Source organism: Urocitellus parryii, chromosome 6 (genome assembly GCF_045843805.1).
Source record: "Urocitellus parryii isolate mUroPar1 chromosome 6, mUroPar1.hap1, whole genome shotgun sequence".
NCBI classification, from domain to species: Eukaryota; Metazoa; Chordata; class Mammalia; order Rodentia; family Sciuridae; genus Urocitellus; species Urocitellus parryii.
Window position 1 is genome coordinate 68,402,096 of NC_135536.1, and position 24,930 is coordinate 68,427,025.

Here is a 24,930-nt window from a genome sequence, read left to right on the forward strand (position 1 = left end):
TAATTTGCTCTAGCTCCTGTCAGAGCTGGATAACCTCTGATCTGAGAGTCTGTGTTCTTCTCATAATGCTTATAATTAGGCCATTTAATTGTGTAAGTTGACTATTTTACAAGCAAAAGTATTGTTTCTGGCACATCATTTTATCCTGCATGAAATAAAGTACTGTTGAAGTTGTTTTTCTCTTCTTGTTCCCATTCCCCCAACTTTCCTTCACTTTTAGTGATAGAAGACTGCTCTCCCTGCCTTGACCCTAGTGGGTGACATGGGTCCTCTCCTGAAAACAATTCAAAGGTCCTCTGATAGTCATTTCTGAATTGCAGCTCAAATTGCTAAGTAGAGAACTGGAGTACCTAAACATTTTAAATCTCAAGCAATAATTATGAACATTAATCATAGAAAGCCACGAAAAAGCTACAACCTTGAAGTACATCCAAAAATGTAGCTGTAATATTTAAATTGTGACCCAAGAAATTCGCTGCTGAAGGTATTTCCTAGTGGGTAGATGTGGCTCAAAGAAACAAGATACCAATATTCCTTTTTTACACTAGTTGTGTATATATTTCTTCTTCTTTTTTTCCCTCCCAAAGAAAGCAGCTATTGTCTCAGCTTTTTCACTATTTTTACAACAACCAGCCTCATGTACTCCTGCCTTCCACACAGCCAATTTGGGCTTCTCTAACTCTGAAGATCATATCTCATTGATAATTGGTTTGATGCTACTTCTGTTTATTACCTTAGCCCTTCCTTAGTTCACCAGTCAGCCACCGTTTGATTGTCTATGTCTTCTAATCACATGGCCAGCTGGCCAGTAGATTAATAAGCTCAGCTTTCATATCTGGGAAGTGAATATTTTCATTTTATAACAACAAACTGTGTTTTGTCAATAATGTTCTCCCAAATGGTTATAAAATATTTCTTTTCATATAATCTAGAATACAGGGGCTGGGGATGTGGCTCAAGCGGTAGCGCGCTCGCCTGGCATGCGTGCGGCCCGGGTTCGATCCTCAGCACCACATACCAACAAAGATGTTGTGTCTGCCGAGAACTAAAAAATAAAATTAAAAAAAATAATAATCTAGAATACAGGTCACCAAACTTTTTTTTTTCAAAACTTTTTAATCATGCATTCCTGTCAGTATTTTTTTTGTGGGTATATTCTTCTAAGTATATGTATATTTGGTCATAAAATACACATATGGTACCATCATATAGCTTATAATAGTCAGTTACATTTAGGATGCCGTTGTTAATGATAGTAGATGTAAATTCACATTTCAAATAGTCTTTTTGATGATTTTGTTATTGTTTAGCCAAAATTTGGTTGGATTTATTAGATTGTCATTTTAACTTTGAAATGTGGCTGTCAAAAATTTGATGCTAAGCCAGGGTGATGGTGCACGCTTGAAATCTCAGCAGCCTTGGAAGCTGAGTCAGGAGGACTCAGCGAGTGATAAGCAACTCAGTGAGTGATAAGCAACTCAGTGAAACCCTGTCTCTAAATAAAAATACAAAATAGTGCTGGGATGTAGCTCAGTGGTTGAGTACCCGAGTTGAATTCCTGGTACCGAGCAGCCTGCCAAATGATACTAAAAGCCTCAGTTTTCTATCATTTACTTGTTATACATTGTGGTTTCCTTGCAGAAGACACTTGTAATGTCATTTGTCTGTTTTGAGGGTTTAATTAGATTAAACCTAGATAATCTAATCAGTAAATACACTTAATTTAACCCAGAAAACTGCAGTAAGTCACAACAGGTTGATGGGGGTTGACTAGATTGGATCACCACTGTCAGCCTCTGGGAATGAGTACCTCTCTCTTTTTCCTAAGGACATCTCTTATGCTGCTCTTGCCAAGGGACCATTTCATGGACCAAGAAAAGAGCTGTTTGTTCTGTATATATTAGGTGAGCTTAATGCTATTTTTTTTAAAGAGCAAAATTAAGCATAAGTAGATTCCCTCTTTTTTTTTTTTTTTTTTTTTGTTCTCCTGTCCCAAATGGATTGCTTGGCACTATCCTTGGAGTATACACATCCCTAGGATGCATGGACTGCCTTAAGAAATTATTGGTTCAGAAAACAAATTATCACATAGGCAAGGATGTTTCTATTAAAAAAAAAAAACCCAAACCCCAAAACCCTGCTCATTTCAGTTGCTCAGCCATTTTATAGAAATGAAATGACTTTGAAATGAATTGTCTTTATAGAGATCCATAATTTGCAAGCAAAACCCTCACTCTACAAAATGTGAAATGTTCTAAGCAACAGCTGTGAGCATTTCAAACATGCACTACTTTTTAACGGTTCAACTGTTGCCAAGGGAAATTGAGTTGGCTTCAAAATCTTTCTTGGTTTTAATTCTACACTTACCCTCAATCAGAGATTGAGGAAATAGGTTCTGCTTGGCTGAGTTACCGAACTTTCATGAAGACTGAGGTATGGAAATATAAGTTTCTTGAAGGTAGCAAACAGGCTGGTGGTATTCTATACTTCATCTGGCCTACTGGTAACCATAACTATCGGAGCAAAAATGGGCCTAAGTTTATACAGTGGCCAATCATCTGGAGACAGTAGGGGGAGCCGGTTTCCATCTAAGACTCACCTTTTGGCATTTCCCATTTCAGTTTAAAGCAGGAATATATTTATCTTTCATGACACAAAAATTATTTTTTCACCCGAGTCATTTTTTGGAGCAGGCACATAAATTAGATCGACAAGAGAAACACAAATGTGTTTTTTTTTTTTTTTTTTTGGAGGGGAGGCTGTCATTTGTATATATGGTACAAAGAACTTTATAATTCCATTCCCTAAGTGTATAGAAAACATGATATAATACTGAAGGGGAAAATTATGCTACAGAACAACACGGTAACATAAAAGGAAGAAAATTCCAGAAGGGAGTACACCAAAATGCTTACAGTGGTTATCTTTGAGTTGAGGAATTGTGAATGTTTATTTTTTTATCTGCCCTTCCCCCACTGTCCGAGTTTCAAACAATTGGCGGCTTCCGCATTTAGGATTTCTTTCTTTTTTTGCCTCAAAAAAATGTATGTAGCATGCCTTCAAACAGATGGACAATCCCAGAATATTGTCTGGAAATGCACCATTTTGGCCTAGGGTTCACCAGAGATGCAAGCACATTTGTAAATATTTTATCACGTGTTCTGGATAGAGGTGAAGTCTTTTTGGTTAAACTGTTAGGAACTCCACTTGCCAATTAAAAGCTCCTACAGTTTGCAGTTGGGTCTTCCCGACGCTGAAGCAGCCAGCTGGCCAATGAGGTGAGCCTGGTGACCGTGTTCCCTTCTGCCTTAACTGAACCCTGGCCATCACGGAGACTTGCAAGGAGCTTAGGGAGCCCATATTCAAAACAGACATTTAGGGAAAGATGAGGTGAGAGAGAAATTAAAGCGTTACCCAACCCTGGGTCGGGCCCTGGGGGTTTAAATTCCCGTGTCAGGCTCAGGCCTCTTTCTACTAGGTTCTGTGGAGAGAGGCGGCTGGGGTTTTTCCCAGCGGGCTTCAAGGGACCCATTTATACTAGCAGTGGCACGCTAGTGCGGGCGGCGCACGTCACTGCTTTCCACGCGGCTTGTGGTTGAGTCTTGAATGGGACTAGTCGAGCCCCGAGGGGACACGCTAGCCACTGAACAGGGCGGACTCAGGGCCCAGGGTCTCGCCCACCCCGGCCCTCGGAATCCTCCGGTTGAAGAGGAGAGCAGTCCAAAGGCTCCCATTGCACGGAGCCTCTCTGCTGAGGTCGCACATCTCCCGGAATTACGGAGCTTCTCCCAGCCAAAGTGACAGCCCCCTACTTTCTTCCCTTCAGCCCACCCAGCCGCTTAGCGGAAGCTGCGGCCGCGCGGCCAGAGCTCGCGGCTGCATCCGGGTCCCTCACGCCTCGGCCCAATCCCCGGCCTCTTCTCTTTCCACCCTCCTGTTTCTCCGCCTCCCCCCGCCGCCAGTCCCTGATCAGCTCTCAGCCGAACATGCTGGCTGGGGAGTGAAGGCAGACGACGGCCAATGAGGTCTCGCTTCCCGTTTGAAGTCTCCAGTGGGCGGGCGTCAGAGGCGGGTGCTGCTGGCTAGGAGGTTCGGTTGAGCGTGTGCCATGGACCCAGCCGCCCGGTGATATTGACAATAGGAGAGAGAGAAAGGGGCATTGACTGGGACCCACCGCGGGTAGCGAACGGCGGCTCTGGCAGCGGCGGCTCCTGCTTCAGCGGCTCCTCCTCCTCCCGACTCCTCTGCCTGCTGCCGCTGCAGATCCAGTCTTCGTCCCTCCCTTCCCCCCCTCCCCACGTCGCCGCCGCCGCCGCCGCTGGGTCCGGGGCTACGAGCTGAGGCGCCGCCCGCCGGGAATGTGAGCGAGGAGCCACCGGCGGAGCCTCAACGGGGTCGGTGCCGATTTGATGGGACGGGCCCGCGGGGGAGGATCGTGAGGCCGCCGCCGCCGCCGCTGCCGCCGGAGCGCTGAGGTTCGGTCCGGCCCTGAGGCCTAGAAGCGCCGCCACCGCGGAACCGGAGGGACGCCGCACCGGACAGCCGTCGCCCCGGGCTCCCCGCAGCTGCCCGGACCTCCCTCCCCCCTGCACCTCCCGGTTCCACCGCTCGCCCCCTCCGTGGCCCCTTCGCCCTTCTCCCGCCCCTCGAAACCACAGATCATCTTTGGATTCTTCCCCAGAAGCTTCAAGGTAACTTCGTCCCTCCAACACCGCGGCTTGCCCGCTTCCGTTCCTCCTCTCGGTTTTCTTGGGGAACCTGCAGGGCACCGGACTTGAGAAGGCCTGGCCCAGGCAGGCGAGGGGTGCGGTGGGGTGGGGTGCGGGAGAGGGAGCGCCGGTCCCACTTGTCTGATTTACCTGTAGATGTTTCTGAGGCTACCTCTTTCACTCTTCCTCCCTCACCCCTTTTTCTCCATCTTTTGAGATTGGAGGCATTTTCTTGTTCCCCTTTATCCACTGGCGGGGTTGGTGAAAAAGGGGGGTTTGGTGTAGTGAGGAGGATTCTGTAGCAGCGTGTCTTTTCCAGGGCTTGGGGTGTAAGTGAGCATCCCTACGGCTAACCCCCGCACCCCCTCGCGGGATTATCCTGAGCCTTGGAACTGCCCCGCGCCCGCTGCTGAGAGGATGATAAAGCTTCAGGCGCCCTGGCTTAGGTGAAACCTGTTTCCCTGGGCTTTGCACGGACCCGCTGTTCCCTTACATTCAATTCTGTTTGGCTTTTTAGGGTTGATATCCTGACGTTTGTACTGGGTTGCAGGCCTAACTGGCAAATGATTAAAAAAAAATAATAATAAAGCTACCTTTAGATCGTCCTTAGAGATGGGAGAAGACTAAAAAAGAGAGAGTGATGGAGGAACAGGATTTAACAGAAGTCTTGTGTTAGGGTTAGAATGAAATCTAAATAATTCACTTGCGAAATTGGAAAATCCGCCCTTAAATTTACAACATACAAATGTGATGTGTCGCTTTTTGCTGATGCAGTCATTTTATTTTAAAGTGAGCATACATTTTCTATACTATTCATAGTTTGCAGTTCCATTTTGAATGTCACATTATGTTTAAGGATAAGTTAGGTACATTTAAAAACATTTCTGAACTAAAGACTATCAAGGAAGTTTTCAAATTTCAATACCTTGACCTCATAGGTGTCCCCCCCCCCCATGCTTTTATTTTTACTTTGCCAGAATGCAGGTAATCCAGGTAACTTTTTAGTCTTGCACATTCAGGAAGAAACTCCCATACTCATATGTAGAAGTTAAAAAAAAGTCTTATGCATTGGAATGACAGATGAGTAATTACATTTCAGTATTTCCCCTGTATGCTTTATTTCTATCCAAGTCTGCCATTAATCTTGCATGGAGCCTCAGTGCCATGGAGATGATGGCATCTGTTTAACTTGGTGAATGAAATTGAGTGTAATGCTTGTTACTTTTAGGAAATAGCCTTCAATAGCCTTTATTTTAATTATTTGAGAGGGTTAAAAAAGTAAAAGAACTACTCAGTTCCATCAGTTTGATGGAATGAAATTGATATTTGAACTTCAAAGTCTAAACCTCAAGAGAATTCAACTTGGTTTTCTAAGAAGATTGTGAAGTTATGTTTTCAGTTCACCTTGGTGTGTGGTTTCTAGTGGTTTTGATCATTATGCTTTAATAACTTAAGATGGATTCATTCAAAAAGAAGACTTCTTTAAAATTATTTTAATTATGCCTTTTGTGTGTTTAAAGAAATATAGTCTGTCCTCATTTGCAGTGTAGTGGTTTATCATAGCAAACACTGCACATTGTATTAAAAGTCATGCTTAGTTTCAGTAATTGTAAATGCACGTTGCTGTGATACATTGGTGTAAATTCTTGAAGTACAGTAAGGGTTTCAGCCCCAGAGTCTATTCATAATATTAAAAATGTTAGGAAAATATATCTGTGGGGATTTTTCAGCTGCAGAATAACTCCAAAATTACTTCAAGAATCAGATGAAGAGCTTTCTTTGAGTGAAGTAGTAAAAGCATTTGGGTTATGATGTTGTTTACATGATAGTAATCTTTTTTCATCAAATTCTTATGTTTTCTCATCTTCCTAAGACTTTCTTTAATTAATTAATTTACTTTTTTTTTTTTTTTAAATGGTACTAGGGTTTAAACCCAGAGATACTTTACCACTGAGCTATACCAACCCTTTTTATTTTTTATTTTGAGACAGGATTTTGCTAAGTTGCTTAGGGCCCTGCTGAGTTGCTGAGGCTTACCTTGAACTTGTGATCCTCCTGCCTCAGTTTTACCAGTTGCTGGGATTATAGGCTTGCCTCACCATGTCTGGCTTATTTACTTACTTTAGCACACATTTTTATTTTCATGATTATTATATGTGAGAATTTTAGAATTTGTATAACTCACATGTATGCTTCCACCTTGGGAATATGTTTATGATACCTCTTTCTCTTCAGTAGGGATATGTCCTCAGCACCAACTACTCCTCCATCAGTGGATAAAGTAGACGGATTTTCTCGGAAGTCCGTCAGAAAAGCCAGACAGAAGAGGTCACAAAGTTCCTCACAGTTTAGGTCTCAAGGCAAGCCTATTGAATTAACACCTCTGCCGCTGCTAAAAGGTAAGGCTTATGACCAGGTGATTCTTTTTCAGTGAATCTTTTGTATCTATATAATTTCCTTTTTTTGTACAGTTTCATATCTGTTAAAATTCTGTGTTGCAAGTTGAAAGGATAGGTGGCTTCAGATATATCAAAGTTACCTGTGGTTTAAGTATAAAATAGGTATAAAGTATACCTATTTTCCTTTTTAAAGAGCTCAATTCAATCTAAATAGCTGTGGACAAATGAAAAGAAACTTATGCGGAGACTCTCACACTAAGTTAAAAAACTAAATGGCAGAGTCTGGGTCTGTGGTTTTTTTTTTCTTTTGCTAACATGTAGGTGGATATGCTATATACAATGACAACTACAAACTGTTCTGTCTTAGGAAGTAAAGGAGATGATAATTTATATGAAATGGTTTTGAAAAAAATCTATTTTTAAAAGCCAAATTTACAATTGAGTAATACATTCTTGTTTTCCGAGAGTAAAAATAGACAAAGTATATGATGATCATACTTGCCTAATAGTTTTTTTTGGAGTCCATTAAGAACTGTTATTTTTCTAAATTAGACCTTTGAACTTTTGTTTTAGTATATGGATACTGTTTGTCCCTTTAAATTTTCATCTATTTGCTTCATGTTTATGAATAGACATTACTTGAAATGATTAGAACAATGGCTGTTATAATGTGGAAACTCTTAGAATCTACCTTTGAAGATGGAATTTTGTCTGCTGAATACTTGAGTAGGGAGGAAGGGAACATGAAAAACACAATGGACTTGGTAGTTCAGAGGAAATCAGACAATTACTAGTTAATTAATGCACATTTGTTTTCAGATGGTATTATAAGAAAAACTGGAATGTGACTGGAAAGAATCCTTATAGTTTAGAATATTTCAAACTTCTGTTTTTATATTTGTAGTCAGTGGAAACTAAATAAATACTAATATTGTAAAGACTATCTATCATTTAGAAGGCTTTTGCCTATAAAGATTTTGGTGACCAGAATGACAATAGTTTGTATGAGGTTTCAGAAGGAAAATTATGGAAAAATTCTGGGATAAAACCACCATGTTTGGGGCTGGGGTTGTGACTCAGTGGCAGAGCACTCACCTAGCATGTGTAAGCCCTGGGTTCAATCCTTAGCACCACATAAAAATAAATAAAATAAAGATATTGTGTCCAACTACAACTAAAAAATAAATATTAAAAAAACCACCCATGTTTGAAATTCACAGTTGAGAGACACATTGCATTCTATAGTAACATTGAATCTGAAGTAGACATGTAATAGCTATGGTCATCTAGATCTGGTGAAGGTTTATTTTTCGGAAGCCTAGATTAAACTTAGGAGGAGAAGTAATTTTAAAACTTAATTATTATATTAATTTCTCAGGGCTCATGATAAACTTGTAATTTAGAATGTAACTGACCACTTATAGCCAAGGTGTTGGTTTTATGGGAAGTGAAAGAGACATGCATGAGAAAAACTTGGACATGTATTAATACTCTATTATCCCTTTTTTTAAAATTGTGTAAAATATAATCTAAAATGTACTATTTTAACCATTTTTAAGTTTGCAGTTCAGTGGCATTGACTATACTAATCTTGTTGTGTAACCATTACCACCATCCATTTTCAGAACCTTTTCATCTTCCCCAACTGAAACTCTTTTACTCAGTAAACACTAAATTGTTTTCCCCTAACTCCTAGCTCTTGGCAACCACTTCACTACTCTAGGTACCTCCTCTGAGTGGAGTCGTGCAATATTTGTCCTTTGGTGACTGGCGTAATTCACTTAGCATAATGTTCTCAAAGTTTTCTCATGCTGCAGCATATGTCAGAATTTTATTATTATTATCATTACTATTTTTGGTACTAGGGATTGAACCTGGGGGCACTTTACCTCTGAGATACATTCCCAGTCCTTTTTATTTTTTATTTTGAGACAGGATCTCACTAGGTTGTTTAGGGCCTCGCTAAGTTGCTGAGGAAGTTCTTGAACTTGTGATTTTCCTGCCTCAGCTTCCTGAGTCCCTGGGATTATAGGTGTTACACCATGAGGCTGGGCTAGAATTTTATTTTATTTTTTTTAAGGCTGACTAATATTTTAGTATATGTATATATCCCCTATTTGTTTACCATTTCTTCATTGGTGGACATTTAGGTTGGTTTCACCTTTTTGGCTGTTATGAATAATGCTACTGTGAACATGGGTGTAGAAATATCTGTTCCATGGGCTGGGGATGTGGCTCAAGCGGTAGCACGCTCGCCTGGCATGCGTGCGGCCCGGGTTCGATCCTCAGCACCACATACCAACAAAGATGTTGTGTCCGCCGAGAACTAAAAAATAAATATTAAAAATTCTCTCTCCTTTCTCTCTTGCTCTCTCCCCTCTCTCACTCTCTCTTTAAAAAAAAAAAAAAAAAAGAAATATCTGTCCCAAAGTTCCTGCTTTTATTTGTTTTGGGAACATACTTAGAAATAGAACTGCTGGATCATGTTTAATTTTTTGAGGAATTGCCATGCGGTTTTCCAGAACAGCTGCACCATTTTTCATTCTCATCAGCAATGCACAAGGGTTTTAATTTCTCCACATCCTCTCACTAACACTTGTTATTTTCTGTTTTTTATTTTTTCCTAAAAATGGGATGCAAAGTGGCATTTCATTGTGCTTTTGATTTGTGTTTACCTAATGATTAATAATATTGAACATATTTTTTCACATGCTTATTGTCTGTATATGTATCTTTTTCTCAGTTTTAAAAGCAAAGTCTGGTAGTATTAAAAGTTTTCTGAGAACTCTTCTTTCCAAGAATAATATTTTTTGTGAATTTATATATTTTGCCAGCATTGGAGAATTAGAAAACAACAGGACTAGACACCCACAAACATAGTTCTAGACTGATTAAAAATGATTATTGTGTAGAAAGTATGTTCTGGGTAAATATTCTGGAAAATATTCCACAAATTAGATTTCCATATCCATCTATAAAATAGTAAAGAAGTACAATTAGGTATAGACTTTGAAAATTTTTATTTGCTCTTAATTTTTATAGTGTATGTAGAAGTTGTTAAATGACCTTTGTTTTCCTTATAGTGGATTCACTTATTTGTGTTTTGTGTTTTTTTTGGAATTAATTTTATATAGTATAGAAAGTTTGTTTTCCAAGATTTATTTTTTTTGGCAATATCTTAGCAAAGACCAGAATAAATTGCATATGCATGCTAAGCAATAGATAATTGATTTCTTTTTCTGTAATATTTCTTCCATTAAATTAGAAGGTTTGAGTTAACTTTATTTGGGGTACAATAAAATTGCAATTGTATTTTATGAATTGCTTTAAAGAATAAAGTAAAGGACACATGTCAAGCTCTTTAATTTCAGGAGTGTTTGAATATAAAAATTGTATAGCATAATAATTGTCTTTAATATGTAATTTTTGAAATTCAGAAATATTAAATATTAATTAATAATCACTTGGTTTGTCTGTATTATTGTTTGTATATTTATTATATGCATCACATTGTTTGACTGACAGACTTATAATACAACATTAATTCTTAGTATCTTAAGTATGTTTCCTGGCAGTACTGTAACATAAAGTGAAGGAAAAGTTTTCTATTTTGCCCTTTTCTAATAGGAGGGGTTTTGAGTTTTGCATTATTGTTATTTTCTGTAGACAGTAGCAGCAGCATGTAGTTCTGTGTAAATATGTAGGGAATGACTTGGCTCAGCTATGTGTAATGAAATTACATGGTGAACTTTGCAAATATAGACATTTGAGTTTTTCCATTTTGATTTAATTCTGACTGTGTTTTTAGAGAGTCCTAACATTTTTGAATCTGAAGGATTCTTACCCATATTTCCTGATAAGGAAAACCCAGCAGAGGTTTAAACCTTAGGTTTTGGATAAGAAAGACTTGGATACTTTTCTTTATATCTACACAGCAGGACATGAAGCAGTCTTTGATAGTTATCTAGGTAAGTCTACAGAATAATGACAATCAAACTTAACACTTAGGCAGACACTCTCTCTCCCTCTCTCTCTCTCTCACACACACACACACACACACACACACAAACACACACACACACATACTCTTAATGAGTAATAATAGTAGTACTTGGTTAGGGGATGTATGTTTTCCTTCTCATCACATTCTCCCTCCTTTCTTTGATTTGAAATGGTTCTGTAAGTTTATATTTGAGCAGAATATTTTGAAAACACTACTTCCTTCAAGATGAAATTATAGTGGTGTCATTATTTCTAGCCTCACCATTTTGTTTCTGAGACATTTTGTAGGTAGTTTGGACATTTGGTGTTAAATGTTGCAACATCTTTGATGACTCGAGGCTCCCCATTCAGCAGAGGGTACTTTTGCCCCTGGGTAGTGATACTCTTCTAATGAAAATACTTTTTTTTCCCCCCTTTTTCTTCTTGCTGGGGAGAAAACCCAGGGCTTAGCATATGCTAAGCAAGCACTCTACCACTGAGCTACCCCAGCCCCAAAACCACTAAGAAAAATATTTAGGCTTAAGATTCAGCTTATATTCTTACTTTTGAGGGGGATAGTTTATAAGAATTACAATTTAAAGGTGGTTTTTATGCTTTCCTAATGATTGAAGTCTTGTCTTTTTCATCTGCTTTGTGTAGTGTAAAACAGGAATGTGCAGTATAATTCTATATTTTTGTAAAGTGCTAATGTACTAAGGTGCATTTATAATAACAGTCTCTTAAAGTGTTTTAGTGTTTACCATCTTTATGCTTTGTGATGTGTCGTGGTGCAGGCGAAATTTCATGGGCTTTGTTGGCCTGAAAGAGTCTTAGCTCACCCACAGCTGTGTTTGTCTTGGGCAAGTGAATTAACTCCTGAAAGTCGTGGTTGTCTATAAAGTGAAGAGGTTGATAAAAATCAATAGATGTGGCAGTGCCGCATTCAATAGCTACTAGCTGTTGTTGTTTTATCTGGGAGTTTGGAGTTAGAATATGAATAATACAGAGTTATTCTGACATTTTCCTAACAAAAAATCAAAATTGGAAATTTCTCTGAAAATTATAAACTGGGAGCATGGTTTTGCAGTCATGAACCCTTTTAAACCAAAACATTAAAAAAAATGTGTAAATGTTTTGAATAGTAAGCTAGATTTTCTAAACAACTTTATCAGATGATTTTCACATAACACTGATATATTGCCATGTTATTTAATGTAACTATTTTTAACTGTTTTTTTTTTTTTGCATAGGTTAAGTACGCGCTTTAAATTTCAAAAGGTACAAAAGGATGTGTAGTGAAAAATCTTCCTCTTGATCTTGTTCTTCTAGTTTCCTTACCCAGAAGCAACTAGTTATAATATTCTTTTATAATAGTTATAGAGGTTTTTTTTATATTTATTTCTTAGTTGTAATTGGACACAATACCTCCATTTTATTTTTATGTGGTGCTGAGGATTGAACCTAGGGCCTCATACATGCTAGGTGAGCGCTCTACTGCTGATCCACAACCCCGGCCCAAGATTCTTAAATGAACATTTTATATATGTTTGTGTAGGAAGCCATTCTCGCATGTGATTGCACCTCCCTGATTGGGTGTGAGGCGTTCTGGCTAAACTGTGTCTGTGTCGGAACTAATCCCCATCCTTTCTAGGTGTGAGAGCCCATCCGTGTGGGGGTGTGACTGACCATTGATCCTGAGACCAATCACTGACCCTGACCTTGGAATGCTGTCCCCCTCCACCTTCATTGGATGGAAATTTCCCCTGAATTTCTTGTTCCCCAATAAAAGGCCACTCCCTGGCTTGCTCTCTCTCTCTTTCTCTCCTGCTAATCCTGAGTAAGCCTTGTTGCCCCACAGGGGTGGCTGAGGCAGGAGCCAGAGGGAGGGCCATCTCAGACCTGGTCAAAGAAAAAGGTAAATTGAGTTTTGTGTGTTTATTTTGATCTCACTAGTTAACTTCTATGCTATGAACCTCTAGTATGGTTGTGTGGTTGATGTTTGTTTTTTTAAATGGGGCATTCAGTACCATTTTTCAGATTCTCCAGAGCGTATCTGACTCAAAATAGTTTGAAAATCATTGATCTCTTGTACCTGGGATTAATGATGTGTCTTCTTTAAATTTTTTTTTTTTAAGTTGTAGATAGACACAGTACTTTTATTTCATTTTGTTTTATTTTTATGTGGTGCCAGGGATGGAACCCAGTGCCTCACACAAGCTAGGCAAGCACTCTATCACTGAGCTTCAATCCCAGCCCATGTGTTCCTTTTTTTTGGTACTGGGAATTGAACCCAGGGGCACTTAACCACTGAGCCACATCTCCAACCCCTTTTTGTATTTTATTAGAGACAGGGTCTTGCTGAGTTGCTTAGGGCCTCAGTAAGTTGCTGAGGCTGGCTTTGAACTTGCAATCCCTCCTGCCTCAGCCTCCTGAGCCACTGGGATTATAGGTGTGCACCACTGCTCCCGGCATGATGTATGTTCTTTTGGCATCTAAATTGGTGTGTGTGTGTGTGTGTGTGTGTGTGAGAAAAAATAATCATAAGCTTTGCTTTTGAACTGGAAGAACATCTGTAAGTTAACATGTTAAAGTTCAGTTTTGTACCCTTTTGAGAGACTGGTAATATGTTTCTTTGGGAGAAAGAATTAAAAGATCCTGAATAAATCCAATGCCAAACAATACATTATTTTCATGTGTGAAAGATTACACTTAAAAAATAACGATTACACTTAGTTGTAGCAAAGATGTATTTTGTTCACTTTTAGGTGGGAGTATTTTTTCTTTAATATCTTAATAGTTTGTTTCTGTAGTACAGAGAAAATTCCCATATAGTTATGTAGGGAATATATATTCATATTCCATTCTATCTGTATTTGATAATTACAGGTTGAGTACCCCTTAATCGAAATGCTTTGGGACTAGATGTGTTTCTAATTTAGGATATTTTTTGGACTTTGAAATATTTACATATACATTTGTTCATTGAACAATGTGGGATTTAGAGGTACTCCCTACCTCCTCCCCTATGCAGTTGAGAATCTGAATATAGAATTTAAGAAATATTAAAGCCCTTATTAGGTACTTGGCAATTTGACTTTTAGAAAAAGTCAAGTTGGAGATTTTTACTACATATTAAAAATGAACTTTAAAAAAAATCTCAACTTGACTAGATATGAAACAATTTAAAAATCCTTAAGAGTGTTTTGAGAAAAACTAGGTTCAAAATCAACCAATCTATTATTACTTAAAAGAGCTGTCTTTGGATAAAAATAATAAAAACCTCATGCTACATAGTTAATAGTGATCTTATCTAATTAACTTGCAAAAAGCAAGCACTTCAGGTCTTGAGCTCTCATCTTTATTTTTTGTCTTAGCACTGAGGATTGAACCCAGGTGTGCTCTTCCTTTTTCATTTTTTATTTTGAGACTAGGTCTTGCTAAGTTGCTGAGGCTATCCTTGAACTTGTGATCTACCTGTCTCTGTCTCACTTGCCTTAGCCCCTGTCTCTGATTGCAGATGTGCACCACTGTACCTGGTTTAAGTTCTCATCTTTTTTTCATTTGCTGGAATTTCTTGTTCATTTCGTCGTCTTGGGTGATTTGATGATGGTAGCTATGGTAAGGTCACATTTACTCAGCCCCAGTTTACTCAGCTAGGGGAGTGCACACTTACTCAGATGGTGCATATACTGCCTTCCTCTCTGTCATCTGTGGTGTAGGGTTTTCTGAGCATCTGTGTGAGTCTTTGAAGTTGAGGTTTATGTTTAAGTTAGCTGCTGGCCTGAGGTCTCATCTGTATGATTCCGCCTTTTTTTTTTTTTTTTTTTTTTTTGGTGGCGGGTACCAGGGATTGAACTGAGGGGCACTCAACCACTGAGCCACATCCCCAGCCTTATTTTGTATTTTATTAGAGATAGAGTCTCACTGAGTTGCTTAGCACCTCACTGTTGCTGAGGCTGGCTTTGAATTTTTGATCCTCCTGTCTCAGCCTCCAGAACTGCTGGGATTACAGGCATGGCTGATTTCCCTTATTCTCTTCATTTTTTTCTCTTCATGCAGTTTTTAGTGAGAAGGGCCCTGTAGAATTGTGGTCTATAACCCCCAAACCTTGTTCTCCAGTACCTGGCTATTGGCTATCTCCATCACTCTTCTCCACACAGGAGGGTTGGAGTACTTTGATAGAGGCCCACAGGGACTTCACTTTAATATGGTGGGAACCTTCACCTGTGGTAAACAAGCATTGTTGGTCTGGCCTTTGGAGCATTTCTGTGTTCTTTTTTCATTCTTACTGTTCTGATAATTGTCTAGAGAACCCCTGTGATGGGCATAGCATCTGTCATAGTTATGGTCTTATGCATATTTATTGCCTTGAACTAGAACTCCACCTGGGCCTGTAACATTTGTTACCTCTGCATCCTTTTCTCCTTCAGCAACATGAAGCTTCACAGTCTATTACACTATGCAGTTACTTCCTGGAGTTATTCTTTCTGGTAGTTTGGTATACAGGTATATCTGCCTTGGTGTCTTCATCTCATGAATGCATATCAGTAAAAGTATATCAGTAAAATGTTGAGTTGTTTTACTGTGCCTTCCTTGTAAAAGACAGTAGAATGAATCTGACATAACTTTCCCATGTACATATATTGAATATACCACAGTGTATCTCATCATCATATACATCCACAAGACAGGGATCCTAATTAGAATAAGATATATTCCATGTTTGTATAAATATATCAAGATATATTTTATTATCATATATAACTAAAATGAATAAATGAAAATTAAGAAAAAATCCAAAAACCTTCCTTGTGATGACTTTCTTGTTTCCGTCAGCAGTTACTACCCAGCTGCGCTTCCTGTACTGCTGTCCGTGGTGCTGGGCTCAATGTGAGATAGGGTGGGTTGTTGCTGGGGCTTGGCCTTATACTGCTCACACTTATGGTGATGGTGCCTGTGGCCAGCAGGGGTGCTCTCCTCCTCTGGGCATAATGGCAACGAGGCTGTTGGTTGAGCATAGGACTATGTGGGGTGAGCTTGCTACCAAATGAACTTGGTGAATTTTTTTTTTTTTTTTTTTTGTAGCATTGGGGATTTAACCCAGGGGTGTTCTACCACTCAGCTCCAGCACACCCCCCACCCCACCCCCCCCACTTAAAAATTTTTTTAAAAAATATAGTTGCTGAGGGACAGTTGTTAATGCTATGTACATCACAGGGGGCCTATATTTAATTAATCTATTTATTTTATGTGGTGCTGAGGATTGAACCCAGTGCCTCACACATGCTAGGCAAGTGCTCTGCCACTGAGCTCCAGCCCCAGCCCAGCTCCAGCCCTTTTTAATTTTTATTTTGAGACAGGATATCATTAAGCTGGCCTTGAACTTATGATCCTCTTGCCTCAGCCTCCTGAGTCACTGGAATTATAGATGTGTGCCACTGCACTCAGCATCAGTATAATTTTGATTGTCCAAAAACCTTGATACTAATGGCATGCTGTACATATTTAATGTTTTGTGGATTATATATGGTGAAAAATACACATGATACATGGGATAACACTTGTTTTTTTTCCCCCTCTTTTTGTTCTGCTGGGGATTGAACCCAGGGCCTCTTGCATGCTAGGTTGGTGCTCTATTGCTGAGCTATGTTCCTGACCTAAGATATCACTTTTGATGGCACCTTGAAGTTTACTGGAGGAAGGCAGTGTTTGCATGGAGGTATCACACAGCTTTAAACCAGTAATCTCTACTTTTGAGTTCACCGCAAGAAATAGGTGATGGCTCTGAAATTGTTACAGGTGTACTACGGTGAATTTTATGTAGTTTTGTTTTAATACCTCATTTTTATGTTTGTTTTCCTTTCTCTTGACTGTGAATGGTGCCTTGTACATTTGTATTTGTGTGCATAACTCTGATATGTTAACTTTTTATAATTTTGTGTATGCTTTATGGTAGTAAATTATAAAATTGAGTATTATATATTTTATGCATTCATGACATACATTTTCCCTCATTTTTTGACATTTCTAGACTATGAGTTTCATCTTTTTTAAGAAAAGTTGTTGCAAATCTCAAAAAAAAAAATTCCTTATGTAAGTGGACCTGCAGAGCTTAAATTAAGGGTCAGCTATACATAATGAGACCTCTTGGGAATGGGACCCAAGTCTAAACATGAATTTCATTTATGTTTTATGTATACCTCATGCACATAGCCTGAAGGTACTTTTATACACTATTTTTAGTGTAAAAGTGTTTTGACTGTAGCCTGTCACATGTATGGAATGGTATGAGGTAAGGTATGGAATTTCCACTGTGCCATCATGTTGGTGTTACAAAAGTTTTAAATTTTGTAGCATTTTGGATTTCAAATTTTTGGATTAGGGACGCTGGACCTACATTTAGTTCTTAACCTAAGGTTCATGGTTTTGGGTTGGGACAGTGCATTATGGATGGGATTCAAGTTTCCAAGAATCTCCAAAGTTTCCTTCTGTGTGCATTTTTATTTGGAGGAGAGAATTCATTGCATTCATCAAATTCTCAAAGATTCAGCCCTTCCATTCTTTTTCTTTCCCCATAGTTAAAAGCTTTTGATTTAGATTAAAAGATTGAGAATTATTGTTATTTTCCGAGTTTTGTGTTTGTTAGTTGTGTGTATGTGTGGACACTCACCATAAAGTGTTATAAGCTGTAAAAAGAAATCATGATATGGGTCTGTCCAGAGTGTAACCAAAACATGGCATATAAATATTGAACTTCCAAATGAATGTTCTCATGAAGGTGAGGTTGTCCTTTTTTACTTAGGACTTTCTTTTCTGACTGCATAGTGTTCCTCAGGTTTTAGCTCAAATGAGACCTCTTTGGGTTTCTTCCTTGATGATCTTTAAGAATAGTCTTCTTAGAGTTTTTATCATCCTATTGTTTCTTATCTGAAATTATTTAATCTGTTTGTTCACTTGTATATTATCTTTCTTCCCCCATTAAAAAAATATAATCTTTGGTGTAGAAACCTTATTTTTCTTTGTGGCCTCCATTAGAGTATGTACATACTTTGTATGTACATACTTTGCATTCAATAAATATTTCTTATTAATTGACATCTAGTTGACCAGTTTAGTAATAGTAATATAGACACTTATTTTTTCCTTCCTAAGATTAAAACATTTTCCCCCAAATCCAGGTCAGCTTATTTTAGTAAAATAACATTTTAATGTAAATTTTGTTTTAACTTATAATTTACACCAAATTATGTGGATCTATTTATTTATTTATTTATTTAAAGAGAGAGAGGAAAGAGAGAGAGAGAGAGAGAATTTTTTTTTAATATTTATTTTTTAGTTCTCGGCGGACACAACATCTTTGTTGGTATGTGGTGCTGAGGATCGAACCCGGGCCGCACGCATGCCAGGCGAGCGCGTTACCGCTTGAGCCACATCCCCAGGCCCCTATGTGGATCTATTTAATAAACCCTTTTTATTTTTAAAGAATCAAATGCTGAGTGTTCACTTAAAATCCCAAGGGTGTTTTGTTTTAAAATTTTTTTTATTCTAGTTAGTTATACATGACACTAGAATGCATTTTGACACCTCACACATTAGTATAACTTCTCATTCTTCTCATTGTACGTGATGTAGAGTTAAACCGGTCATGTAATTATATGCACTTAGGGTCCGAGAGTGGTTTTGTGTCCTGGTAATTCTTTCATGTTTCAGGTTAAAACATGAAGTGGAATGTTGTGGAGAAAGGATGGAATGGATCTTATGTCCATTACTTTGGGGTTTATCATTTTGTGTTGCAGAGTAAAGATGTTAAGTACAATGAATCCCTTTTCTCTTTTAGTGTTTGGAGTTCAATTATCCGCTAGTCAGATGACCAAACTTCATATAGTTTAAAGAGAGATTAGCATATCTGAATATTATAATGGACTTTCAGAGCAGAGTTTTGTGGATAATTTTCTCTCATTTGTAAAACTAATAATGTTGGCTTATATTAGTAATTAGATTTTGTAGTGCTTGAAAAAAATCAGTAAAATTTCTAGATAATTTCAAAAAGGCTCTGGTGATTTTTTTGTTCACAAAGATGGCATCTTCTTACTATTAATTTTTTTTCTACTTTTGTTTTTCTTTTAAACAGCCACTTAAAATTTTTTTTTTAAATTTTTAGTTGCAGTTGGACATAACACCTTTATTTTGTTTATTTATATGTGGTGCTGAGAGGATTGAACCCAGTGCCTTGCACGAGCTAGGTGAACGCTCCACCACTGAGCCATAACCCCAGCCTCTTTTTCTACCTTTTTTATTTGAAGATTGTTTGAAAACAAAGATGGAATTTTATTTTCATGTTACAGTAGAATTGAGCATTTAATGAACTTTTTTTTTTTTTTTTTTGGTGTGGAGGATTGAACCCAGAAGCACAAACACTGAGTTACACCCCCAGCCCCTTTTATTTTTTATTTTGCAATAGGGTCATTCTAAATTGCTTAGGTCTTGCTGAGTTGCTGAGGCTGACCTTGAACTTGGAAGTCCTCCTGCCTCAGCTTCCTGAGTCACTGAGATTACAGGCTATAATGAACATCTTAATTGAACAGTGTAATTTGCATATATTACTCAAGTAAGGCAGATGGCCTTTTTCAGGTAAGAATGTAAGGCCTGGGGTCACACCTTCTTCCTACCAGGATTTAATTTCTGGGTCTACTATTCACAGCTTTTATGCCTTGATTTTCTTATCTGTAATATTGGGAGAGTAATAGGACCTGTCTCATAGAGTCAGATTAAATGACACGAAACAGGTAAAATATTTAGTTCTGTCTGGGTACATTATAGAAACTGGAGAATATTAACTACTGTAATTATTGGAAAAATTTCACAATAGCAAATCCTTTTTCAGTTTTTTATTTTTTTTAATACATAGATTATTCATATTCAAGGAAGAAAAATATGAGCATATAGAGCTGTGAGAATTAGACTTTAAAAAAATTTTTGTAGTTGTAGATGGACAGAATGCCTTTATTTTATTTGCTTATTTTTATGTGGTGCTGAGGATCCAATCCAGTGCCTCACACATGCTAGGCAAGCCCTCTACCATTGACCTATAGCCCCAGCCCCGAGAATTAGACTTTTAAAGTAAAAAGGAGAACTAGTTCTTATGGAATAATCTTAGTATTACTATTCTGTTAATGTCAGTTTCAGACTGACTTCTTGTTTCAGAAATAAGAACCTACAGTGGCTATTACAATTATTATTATTTTTTTTAAAGAGAGAGAGAGAGAATTTTTTTTTTAATATTTATTTTTTAGTTTTCAGCAGAACAACATCTTTGTTTGTATGTGGTGCTGAGGATTGAACCCGGGCCACACGCATGCCAGGCGATTGCGCTACTGCTTGAGCCACATCCCCAGCCCTACAATTATTTTTAAGGGAAATTCCATTTGTAGAGAATGATGAGGTGAAATTATTGTTAGGTAAACTAATATTGGTAATTGTCTGCCAGGGAAGGCTTTCCAGACTTTACTGTGATTCTTACTTCTACTTAGGTATTTCCCTTACATTTGTGCTAATATACAACTATATAATATACACTGAAACATATACAAACAGATTTCAAAAAGATGATAATGAAGAGTAAAGTAGATGTTCTAATACTTAAGTTTTGCACCTCCTTTTCCTTTGCTTATCCTCCACTGGCCAGGACACAGCTTTGAGATTTTGCTTCAAAGAGAGAACCTTCTGCTGGGTGTGGTGGTGCAAGCCTGTAATCCTGGTCATTTGGGAGGCTGAGGCAGGAGGATGGCAAGTTTGAGGAAGCCTGGATAACGTGGTGAGACCTGTCTTAAAATTTTCAGAAAAAACCTGAGGATATTTCTCAGTGGTAGAGCATTTGTTGAGCATATGTGAGGCCCAGAGTTCAATTCCCAGTACTGCCAAAAATTGAGAGAAAACCTTCTCTTGAGGTTTTAAACCTAACATGTTAGTTTTGTTGCATTTTGTTTTGAACCACAGAGAGTCAGGAATAGTAAAATGAGAAAACTTGTCTTTTGACTTTTGCCTTCTTGAGGTTTGAGTTTATTATACCTTAAGAAACAAAGTCTGAACTGAGAATTTTACCAGTGTAAGGAGTATCAGACATGGTTCTTATTTGAGGGTTCATACCTTGTGATTAATTGATAAGTTTTAGAGGGCCCTTGATCCTCTTGAGATTTCAGCCAGTATTTTGGTTTTCTGTGCAGACTGACATTTTTCTGGGCAAAGATGTAAAGCTTTCTTTAGATTCTCAAGGAGTTCACCAAAGGCTAGCAATTATTGCTCTGGATGGGAGGCATCAGTTTTCTTAGATTTTCTTAAATTCTTAGAGAGAATTTGTTATTATAATCCAGATCTGTATAAGAAGATCTCATGACTAGGAGTTTCTTGTTCTGTAAGTTGTTTCCAATTTTTCATTTGTTTTGGTACCAAACAGAATTTTAAAAGGTGTTTGAAGATAGAAATTGCTGTGTGACTGCAGTGTAATTATTTGCAGATTTTTTGATTGGTATCATTTGAAAATTTAAGTTGGGTAAATAGGAGTACCAGTGGTAAAATTGAGTGTGCCTGTAAAAGAGCATTTTTATCCAGAACAGCTGTAGACCTAGAAGTTGAGAGGGGAAATTCAGGTTGTCTTTGCTCGTAAAGAAATATCTTGGCAGCCTGTGAAGGAGAGAACTAATATCTGTTGGCTCTGCTATGTGCCAGGCAGTGTACCACATGGTGTCTCATTTAAGCCTTCCAGCAACACCAGTAGCAAGGCGTGTTTGCTGTTAACTGGGAACCAAGGAACTTGCCCACTCCTGCAGAGAGGGCTGGGATTGGGACTCCAGGCTCTTCTGGCTCCAAAGTCAGTGCCTTTTCTGTTGTGGCCATTAGCATAAAGGTACCCAGATGAGAACTGGAGCTAACCTAGCTCTCACTCATTCTGTGCTGGGATGATGTACTAAATGAATTGTGTTGTATCAACTCTAGTAAGAACCATGAAAACTGTGAGGAGACTGAAGCAGGAAAGAAACCGGAGAAGAGCCATGGGAACAGCTAACCAGCAACAACGCTCTGGGGGTGATGGGGAAGAGTCATGATACAGTAGCAGACCAGGACTCTGGGCTCCTTGAGCAGGCTGGGTAGGGAGTAGGATGGGGTAGAGAGGGAGAAGATGGTTCTCTGACTCCTATTTGACTCAAGACTGGCCCCATAAAGGCATGACAGCAACAGGGTTGTGCACAAGGGTTTGGTACACTGCGGCAGTGGTGTCCTTTATCATTCATTCATCTTTCTGTCTTTGGGGAATCCACTTATTGTGGGAAAAGGGCTGCGCTCAAGACTGGGCACTAATTCTGGCTTTGTGCATTGAGAAAACTTATTTAACCTCTTTGAGCTTTAATTTCCATTTTTGTAAAATTGAAATCCTATTTCCCCAGGTTGTTGTGGGGAGTAAGGGAGGTAAGGTGGGCAGACTGGGTGATGCTTGGTCAGTTGCTTAATAAATATGTGTTCTCTTTCTTTCTGTTTGCCGTTGATCTTTTTGAAGTCAGCTGTGTGGATCCAGATCTTGTTCAGAATATGCAGTGCGCGCAGCGATGTTAAATTTTAATTTAATTAATTCAGGGTTGCTTGTGCCTAAGACACTGTTCAAAGTAATATGTTAAAAACAGTAAAAAGAACATGGAAAAAGATTGGGACTTGGCATCATTTCAGGTGAAGTACCATCTTCTAATAAGGAAATATAGGCTTTGGAATTGGCCTTTTACCAAGGGCAGAGGGCAGTGTCTGGCAGTGGTAGGGGCTTCTCCTCTGCCATACCTTATGAGGAAATGCAGTGAGTTCAGGCTCCTAAGGAGCTATCTTGTCTTAGCATTGTAGAAATCACAGCTGTTGCCTGCCTTCCACATTATAGGCACACAACACTTTTCTTTTTGAATGAATATTTTGAAACCAAGGACATTTATAGGAAAAGGGAAGTTTTTTTGATGGTCAAAAGGCTACTTTTAGCCTTTGCCTCATTAAATTAGTTTTTCAGAAAGATAGACATGGATCAGAAGGTGTGGTGTTTATCCCTAATTTTGAACAATAGTCAAAAAAACTTGGAAACAGATTGACACAGGACCTTTTAAGTAAAAAGGAAGTTTTAGTATTCCCCCTTCTGTGCTGTCTTCCATTTAGCTATCCGTCTACATTTACCTTTTCAGCTGTGTCTACAGCTGATAGAAATAACTGGTATGCTGTTTGTTTGTTTATTTTTTCCCCTTCCTTCCCTTCCTTTATTTTTTGTTCTGTGAATTGAACTCAAGCCATTGAGCATGTTAGGCAAGTGTTTTCGCACTAAGCTAAATCTTCAGCCCCTAAAGTCAATATATTTAAAAAATTATATTTATTGTTTGTTTGCTTATTTATTTATTTACTTATTTTTGAGACAGGGTCTCCCTCTGTTGCCCAGGCTAGTCTCAAACTCCTGAGCTCAAGTGATTCTCCTGAGTAGCTAGGACTATAGGCACATGTCACTATGTCCAGCTTATATTTATTTTTTTAGCTGGTACATAAAAACATAAAAATGCTATCTATTAATTTGATGTTTTGATAAAAATCAATACAATTTAAAATTATATTGTTTGTTTGCTTATTTGTTTATTTTTGAGACAGGGTCTTCCTCTGTTGTCCAGGCTAGTCTCAAAAAAAATTTTTTTTATTCTTTTTAATTGTACATGTCAGGCAGTAGAATGTATTTTGACATACATACATGGAGTATAACTTCCCATTCTTGTGTTGTACATGATGTGGAGTGTTAGCACTGGTTGTATATTCGTAAATGAACATAGGGAAGTTATGTCTGATTAATGCTACTGTCTTTCTCATTCCCATCCTTCCCTCCTTCCTCCCATTCTCCCCTGTCCAATCTGGTGAACCTCCACCCTCCTCGCCTCCCCTTCCGCCTATTGTGAGTCAGCCTCTGTGTATCAGAGAGAACATCCAGCCTTTGGTTTTTTGGGACTGGATTATTTCACTTAGCATGATAGCTTCCAGTTCCATCCATTTACCAGTAAATGCTATAATTTCATTTATTTTTATAGCTGACTAATATTTCATTGTGGTATGTACCACATTTTCTTTATACATTCATCTGAAGGACATCTAGGTTGGTTCTATAGCTTAGCTATTGTAAATTGAGCTGTTATGAACATTGATGTGTCTGTATCACTATAGTAAACTAAAAAAAAAAAATCAACACACTTTTATTTGAGGAATTTCATGTTTTTACTTCTTCCACTGCCCATGTAGTTCCTCTAAAGGTTGATACATCTTGGGCTGGGGATGTGGCTCAAGCGGTAGCACGCTCGCCTGGCATGCGTGTGGCCCAGGTTCGATCCTCAGCACCACGTACAAACAAAGATGTTGTGTCCACCGAAAACTAAAATAAAATATTAAAAAAATTCTCGCTCTCTCTCTCACTCTTTAAAAAAAAAAAAAGATACATCTTTAAAAAAAAAAAAGATACATCTTAAAGTAGCCCTTTTGTAAAGAGTCTGTGCTTAATCCACAGTTATCCTGGTCAGCGCACAGTTCTTTTATATGGGCTTTTATTTCCCTTTGAATTATGCACATATTTAAGAATAAAACTTCTTCACTGAAGATCTTGGGGGTCTGATTTCTTTCTTTCTTTTCTTTTCTTTCTTTCTTTCTTTCTTTCTTTCTTTCTTTCTTTCTTTCTTTCTTTCTTTCTTTCTATCTTTCTTTTTTTTTTTTTTTTATTGCAGGGGCCGGGGAGGTACCAGGGATTGAACCCAGGGACACTCAACCTTGGAGCCACATCCCCAGCCCCATTT

At 38.3% G+C, this 24,930-nt stretch overlaps 1 protein-coding gene across 2 annotated transcripts in view; it reads left to right on the forward strand.

Annotated features, from left to right (window-relative positions):
• Positions 1–4,094: 4,094 nt before the first annotated feature.
• The window catches only part of Ppp2r5e (protein phosphatase 2 regulatory subunit B'epsilon), a 165,655-nt gene continuing 144,819 nt past the window's right edge, over positions 4,095–24,930 (forward strand). The window contains exons 1-2 of one of the 2 annotated variants that reach the window (XM_026385139.2): positions 4,095–4,691; positions 6,945–7,108. In XM_026385139.2, the coding sequence (XP_026240924.1) occupies positions 6,952–7,108 (157 nt within the window). In that variant the 5' untranslated portion in view covers positions 4,095–4,691; positions 6,945–6,951. The remainder of the gene's footprint in view (positions 4,692–6,944; positions 7,109–24,930) is intronic. The other variant, XM_026385140.2, reaches the window with a different exon arrangement.